Raw genomic sequence first — 7,810 nt, 5'->3', positions numbered from 1 at the left:
ATGTTCTTCTTCTTTTTTTTAAAAGGAGTTGATAAAGGTATGGAAAATAGGTATATTGGGTGGCTTCCAGCCAAGATAATCCATATCATTTTGGAAAATGGAGGTATATTGGGTGGCATATTGGGTCTATTGGGTGGCCTCTAGCCAAGATAATCCATATCCATTTGGAAAATGGAGGCCCCTCGCAGCCTGCTTCTACACATGGATTCCAGCTTCCATCTGCCCACCCACAGATGGAAGCTGGAATCCTAAATGAAAAAAACCCTGTTCTAATCCAATATTGCAGGTCCCAGGTTGTTGTGACCCACTGCCGATAATATGACTCATTATTTCAAGAAAATATACCATATTTACTAGGAAAGAAAATGTCTCTGAATGTAAGGTGATCCCCTTAAAAGTGCTATATGCTCAAAAATATTTATTATTCAACATAACTTGTGTGCAAATGCAAGATGACTCCACCTTTTTTACGACATAATTGGGGGGGATCTAGTCTTGAATTTGAGTAAATACTAGACAACATTTTGCTTCATTTCTGTCCCCACTTTCCCACCAAGGGCACGCAGCTTTCCTCTTTTCCAACTCTGCTCCTATAGGGTCTTTGTGTCTTTAGAGAGCCAGTTTGGTGTAGTGGTTAAGTGCGCGGACTCTTATCTGGGAAAACTGGGTTTGATTCCCCACTCCTCCACTTGTAGCTGCTGGAAAGACCTTGGGTCAGCCATAGCTCTAGCAGAGCTGTCCTTGAAAGGGCAACTTCTGTGGGAGCTCTCTCAGCCCCACCCACCTCACAGGGTGTTTGTTGTGGGGGAGGAAGATACTCTGTTGTGAGCTACTCTGAGATTCAGAGCGGAGGGTGGAATATAAATCCAGTGTCGTCGTCTTCTTTCCAGAGGCCTTCCTCTTGGGCGCAGTTTGCTGGAAGGAATGGACCATGCAAAACTAATTAATTATCATATGGCAGTTTGTGTGGAATAGCCAGGAGATACTGGAAGGGCTGCTGTGGCTGCTGAAGCTGTAGCTTTTTTTTTTTTTTTTGCACCACTAGTTGGTAAGCTATGCTGATTCTTTTTACATGAAGAGTGCTGTGACTTGCCTAAGGTCACCCAGCTAGCTTCAAGTGGGGAATCAAACCTCCAGATTAGGGTCCACCACTTTGAACCGCTAACCAAACTGGCTCTCTTGCTCTGTGCAGTGTTGTATAGGCATCAGGGTCTCAAGGGAAGGCTGTAGAGTCAGTATGACCTTTCTTTCATCCATTCCTGCAGCTGTCTCTCTGTTACCTAGAATGCTATTCTCAGGGTTTCCTTCCTTCAAGTCACTTCCCTTCTCTCGTTCCCCATCCACCATGAAAGCTGGTCGTAGAGCTGCCAACTTCCAGGTCGCAACTGGAGATCTCCTGCCACAATTGACTTTCTAGGTGACCAAGATCAAATTTCTGTAGAGAAAATGGCAGCTTTGTAGGACGGACTCTGTGGCATTATATCCTGCTGAGGTCCCTCCCCTCTCCAAACCTTGCCCTGACCAGACTCCACCCTCAGATCTCCAGATATTTCTCAACTCAGAACTGGCGACCCTAGCTTTACATGCTGCCTGCAATCTCTCTCCATCCTCTCTAAGACAGAGAGAACCCTTTCCTCTGCTATCAGGTACACAGTTCTAATCCAGTATTGCAGTTCCCAGGTTGTTGTGACCCACTGCCAACAATGTGGCTCATTATTTCAATAAAATGTACCATATTTGCTAGAAAAGAAAATGTCTCTGAATATGGAGAGGTCCATCAGTGACTATTAGCCATTAGGAGGTCCATCAGTGACTATTAGCCACAGGGTATTGTTGGAACTCTCTGGGGCAGTGATGCTCTGTATTCTTGGTGCTGGGGGGGAACAGTGTGAGGTCCTCTAGTGTCCTGGCCCCACTGATGGACCTCCTAATGGCACCTGGGTTTTTTTGCCACTGTGTGACACAGAGTGTTGGACTGGATGGGCCATTGGCCTGATCGATCAGGCTCCTCTTATGTTCTTAATGTAAGGTGATCCCCTTAAAAATGCTATACATTCAAAAATATTTATTATTCAACGCCACTAACTTGTGTGCAAATGCAAGAGGACTAATCTTTTTAATGACATACCTGGAAAAAAACACCCTAGTCTTGCATCTGAGTAAATCTTGTATGACATTTTCAAAGGGAACTTTCATTTCCCTTGCAGCAGCTGTACTGTGTTGTCAGTGTTTCCTGGCGACTAAACGTTCACTCTGTTATCGAAAATCCCTTTTAATTTCCCTTTCACTTTTGACAGATCTTTTGCCTCAAGCATGTCTGGAGGCCTAACTGAGCGGCAGCTGTAATCAACTAACTTTCACCTGCAGGAGCTAGAATGTTCATGAACATTCCAAGCAACTATAGAAGCTCAGCCAAGTGCTGCCAGGGAAGAATTTGCAATGGGCTGAGGAGGCGGAATGTAGCTACTTTTACACAAAGGTATTCACAATAGAACGGCATGCCCCAAGATTAGGGACAGTTTGCCTTGATCCTTCCGATCTTTTTGACCAGCACAGAGCAGGTTTCTGCAATTTTTTTTTGAGATTTATAAGTACTTTGGGAATTTTGAACAGTGGGCAGCAGCACAAAATGACCGACACTGACTGAGGGCCAATTACAAGATGGCAACCAAAGGATGGGGCCAATCACAATAAATTAGAGAGATTCAGTGTTAAGCACTGCCCTGCAGCAAAGACAGATACTTCCGAGTGCTTCCTGGACCTTTCCTAAGTTCTTCTAAAGAACCTCTGGCACTAAGGAAGGTAAAGGAAAGCCAAGATGGGCAGCTTGTTTTAGTGGAGAGATGCTCTTTGGTTTCAGCTTCCAAGGAAAGGTCGCTAAGCCTAGAGGCAAAAAGCAGTCTCCTGCTGTGGATGAACTAGATGCTTTGTTAGTCAGTCCAACAGGCAACCTGGAGCTCTCTGGGGTTTCCCCTTGCTTCATTCAAGAAGCTTTTTATCCTTGGGATTTTAAGTGGGAACCCATGAAACATGATACCTCTGGATGGCATGTTGGAGGATTGCAGATGTGGAGGAATGCTTACAATGCAAGATCTTCTAATGGCTTTTCCTTGCAGGAAGCTGCAGGAATGTGTGATGTAGGACTTGTCCGTGTCCCCTGCAGTGATACCCACAGACCCATAGGGGGTGGCTGATTCTTCTGTGAGCATGAGGGGCAGCTCCCACATTGGTTAGCCTTGCTGACTTTTAATACAGCACTTCTCAGCACCTGCAGGACCTGACCCATAACTGGGTTTCTGAAGCCTGTGAAAGTGGGTCTCAGGCTTTTGCAGTTCCATTGATCTGTGCATGCTCTGTTATTGTTTTTATGATGGGTTCCCATGCCAAGTCAGTGTGGACTTGTGGATCACTGCTCCCATTCGTGTAACTGCTCTTACAATCTTATCAAAGATCAGTTTCGTATTCTGCCTTTCTAGCGACCGGCCTGGGTGAGAGCAGAATGTAGCTTTCTATTCCCTTACTTCTAGCTCTGCATTAGAACTCCTATAGATCCCAGGCTGCCCTCCCTATGGAACACAAAGCTGAGTTCTCACAAGGGAATAGGATTTGACCCTTACCCCTGCTGTCTGCATCACTAAAAAGCTCGCTGTCTTTGGGGGCCGCACGTGTCTCATCTAAAAAGGTCACCGGCACCTCATTACTCCTGAATAAGGGTGGATGGATCCGCAGCAAGTGTTTCATCCTTTGCCTAGTGGGACCTCATGCACCACCAAAGCCACTATAGCAGGATGGTGTGAAGGGGGTGAGGCTGAACTTTTGGCCTTTCCCACCTGAATCATGAAGGGTTAATCTGGCGCCGGAAGCAATTGCAGGTGATACATTTGAGGAAGTACATGCTGAAGCGTAGGAGAGCAGGGAAGCGGAAGAGCAAGTTGTAATAGGTGTCGACGGACAGATCTCCTGAGGTGTCGGCGTACTTCAGTGCCACCAGGGGGGTATACAGGGCGTTCGTCTGGGTCCGGAACGGCGGGCGCTCCTTGCCGATCACTGTCACGACTGCCTGGAAAAAGGCAAGGCAGAAAGAGATTGGAAATTTGAGAGACTTCTCCTTTGGGTCCTATCACCTTCTTCAACGTTTAGGACTTCTAACGTTGGGGTTCTCCAAGTGGATCAGCCACCTGTGCTATGGGGACAGGGAAGACCCACTCTTTTCCATTAGCATGGAAATGTGTCATTCATTTCCACATTGGAAGTAAGTCTATCAAATGAGGCTATGGTAACACACGTGCCATCAACATTTGATGGGATTTTCCAGTTGGGCAGTATAATATTAATCAATAATAATACATGTTTTCTTACTCTCTCCATACAGCATTCCATTTTGGGCCCTATATTAATTGTTTAATTAACAAGCCAGTTTGGTGTGGAGAGCCAGTTTGGTGTAGTGGTTAAGTGTGCGGACTCTTATCTGGGAGAACCGGGTTTGATTCCCCACTCCTCCACTTGCACCTGCTAGCATGGCCTTGGGTCAGCCATAGCCCTTGAAAGGGCAGCTGCTGTGAGAGCCCTCTCCAGCCCCACCCACCTCACAGGGTGTCTGTTGTGGGGGAGGAAGGTAAAGGAGATTGTGATCCACTCTGAGACTCTTCAGAGTGAAGGGCGGGATATAAATCCAATATCTTCTTCTTCTTCTTTATTGATTCATAAGTGTAACTGGAGAGCCAGTTTGGTGAAGTGGTTAAGTGTGCAGACTCTTATCTGGGAGAACCAGGTTTAATTCCCCACTCCTCCACTTGCACCTGCTGGAATGGCCTTGGTCAGCCATAGCTCTGGCAGAGGTTGTCCTTGAAAGGGCAGCTGCTGTGAGAGCCCTCTCCAGCCCCACCCACCTCACAGGGTGTCTGTTGTGGGGGAGGAAGGTAAAGGAGATTGTGAGCTGCTCTGAGACTCTTTGGAGTGGAGGGCGGGATATAAATCCAATATCTTCCATCTCTGTGGTATTTGACCTTTAAAGAAGGCCTTTGCAGGCCAAAGCGCGTCAGGTCATCTATATGACATTCATCTGCATTTGTCACTTTGATGATTTCATGAGGCTTCATTTGGTCCCCTACTATGTTTCTATTTGTTTTTGTAACAAACACATGTACTTTTGTCCATAACTACTGATGTTTTTAACCTTTGGCCCCTTAGTATTCTAAACTTCCTTTGGAGGTGTTTTTTTTTTTTTTTAACACTGTTTTGAAGGTCTGATGCTGAAGCTGAGGCTCAAATATTTATTTATTTGGTTGTTTATTACCTTAGTCTTATATCCCCGGCCCTCTCCACAAGTGGACTCAAGGCGGCTGACAATCAATTCAAAAACATTTACAATCACAATTTAAAAACAATAAAATAACAATTTCAAATACATTTTAAGGTGTTGTTTCAACTTCAGTATAGGCGGAATTTGGCAACCAGAAAGGAACACTCACTGGAGAAGACCCTGATGCTGGGAAAGACAGAAGGCAAAAGAAGAAGGGGATGGCAAAAGATGAGATGGCTGGATGGCATTACTGATATAACCAACAGGAATTTGAGCGGACTTTGGAGGATGGTGGAAGACAGGAGGGCCTGGCATGACTTGGTCCATGGGGTCGCAAAGAGTCGGACTCAACTGTGCGACTGAACAACAACTGTTTTGTCCTCTTAAAACACTTATGGGTTCACTTTCCTGAAGAGCAATTAAAACACTAAACACATCAACCTGACCTGGATAGCCCAGGCAAGCCCAATCTTGTTAGATCTTGGAAGGCTGGCAGGAATTTGGATGGGGAGACCTCCTTGGAATACCAGTCGGGATGTGGAGGCAGGCTGTATGAAGCCACTTCTCTGAATGTCCCCCATGCCTCAGTAGGAAGTGGTCGCCATGACTTCCAGACACAGGGGCACAAACACACATGTATGTACAAAAAAAAGGGAAAAAAAATACCAATCCCGCTCCCCACAAAATGCATTTAAAATGTTAATTACAACAATAGAAGCTCCAGTTAAAAATCCCACAGTCCGTAACCGGAAACCAACATATACAGGGAAGGGGGCGGGGATCCTGTCAGTTAAAAGTCTGAATGAAAGGAGACATTATTGTCCGGTGCCTAAAAATTAGCAGGGCCAAGCAAGCCTTCAGTCACTGGAGTTCCATTAGTGGAGGGCCATCACAGAAAAGGTTGCAAACACCTGAACAGCATGGTCAGGTTGCCACTGCCTGGTTGCCACCGGTGATCAGGACTTACGTTGAACTGGCAGAGCATGCCAATATGGAAAACACAGAAACACAGAGCTGGAAGGGGCCTCAAGGGTCATCCAGCTGAACCCCCTGCACAATAAAGGGAATTCACAGCTTCCCCAGTGATCCCTATGCCCAAATCTGGTTCTGCTCTGCATCTTGTCTGCCAAAAACAATTCAGTTCATTGAGGTCTGTGTCAAAAGCTGAGGACAGAAGACATTTCACTCCAAAGGAGGTCTAGAGTACTAGTAAGGGGGCAAAAGTTAAAAACATCAATAGTTATAGAAAAAACGTATACATGTTGCTTACAAAAAAACATACAAAAAACCTTGTAGGGGCCCAAATGAAGCCTCATAAAATCACCAAAGTGACAAATGCAGAAAAAAGAACCATATATGAGCTATATATTGGCTTCCAGAGGCCTTCTTCAGAGGTCAAATAGTACAAATTACAACATACAACAAAGTCCCTGTTACACTTGTAAATCAATAAACAATTAATATAAGACCCAAAATGGAATGTTCCAACCTGGAAATGAATGACACACAAACACACACAAATTCTGGAAGGCCACAAATGTATCCGTCCTTATGTCAGCAACAATTATATGTACTGGAAATACTATCAGGGCTTTTTTTTTGAGCAGGAACACACAGGAACGCAGTTCCAGCTGGCTTGGTGTCAGGGGGTGTGGCCTAATATGCAAATAAGTTCCTGCTGGGCTTTTTGTACAAAAGAAGCCCTGGTAATATTGCCAATATATCTCTTCCAGTTTAGGTCCTAAAAGTACAAGTAAAATCCCCAGATCAGGACCAGTGTAACATCAGTATGTATAATTTCCCTCTCTCGTGAATAGGTCCCTTCTCCCTACCTTGGCCACAGACTCGGGGGTTTGGCCCAGGGTGGCGAATATCTCATGTGAGGCTGGTAGATAGATCTCCTTGAAGTACTGCACTGTGGCAGGGTCTGCTCCAGGGAATTCCGCATGTGACACCTCCTCTATCAGCTTTGCCTCAAATTCGGTGTTCACCGGGCCAGGCTCTATCAAGGAGATGCTGTGCAGAAGGGAAGTACAGAGAAGGGGTCAGTTAACATGCCAGACTAGGACAGGGGTGGCTAAACTGCGGCTATTTCACACATACTGTGTGGCTCTCCAAGTCCCCACTGTCCCAATGGCTTCCTTCCTTCCTTCCTTCCTTCCTTCCTTCCTTCCTTCCTTCCTTCCTTCCTTCCTTCCTTCCTTCCTTCCTTCCTTCCTTCCTTCCTCCCTCCCTCCTCCCATCCATCCATCCATCCATCCATCCATCCATCCATCCATCCATCTGATGTTTCTTCTCTGTGGCTCTTACATTAAGTAGGCTTTGTCACCCCTAGACCAGGATCTGAGAGACCCAAGTTTAAATCTTCACTCCACATTGAAATCCTGTATGACTGTGAGCCAGGCACTTCTTTTTACTCCCTGACCTGGATGGTCTAGCCTAGCCCAATCTTGTCAGATCTCAGAAGCTAAGCAAGCTCAGACTTGGCTAGTATTTGGATGGGAGACC

At 45.8% G+C, this 7,810-nt stretch overlaps 1 protein-coding gene across 1 annotated transcript in view; it reads right to left on the bottom strand.

The window, feature by feature from the left end:
• Positions 1–403: 403 nt before the first annotated feature.
• Positions 404–7,810, bottom strand: part of RDH8 (retinol dehydrogenase 8) — a 36,969-nt gene continuing 29,562 nt past the window's right edge. The window contains exons 5-7 of the mRNA XM_060252548.1: positions 7,135–7,318; positions 3,831–4,060; positions 404–915 (exon numbers count right to left, since the gene is read on the bottom strand). Of these exons, the coding sequence (XP_060108531.1) occupies positions 3,836–4,060; positions 7,135–7,318 (409 nt within the window). The 3' untranslated portion in view covers positions 404–915; positions 3,831–3,835. The remainder of the gene's footprint in view (positions 916–3,830; positions 4,061–7,134; positions 7,319–7,810) is intronic.

Source organism: Heteronotia binoei, chromosome 13 (assembly GCF_032191835.1).
Source record: "Heteronotia binoei isolate CCM8104 ecotype False Entrance Well chromosome 13, APGP_CSIRO_Hbin_v1, whole genome shotgun sequence".
In the NCBI taxonomy this organism is placed as follows: Eukaryota; Metazoa; Chordata; class Lepidosauria; order Squamata; family Gekkonidae; genus Heteronotia; species Heteronotia binoei.
Note: the sequence above shows the minus strand (reverse complement) of the source record. Positions and strands in the feature narration are given on the sequence as shown.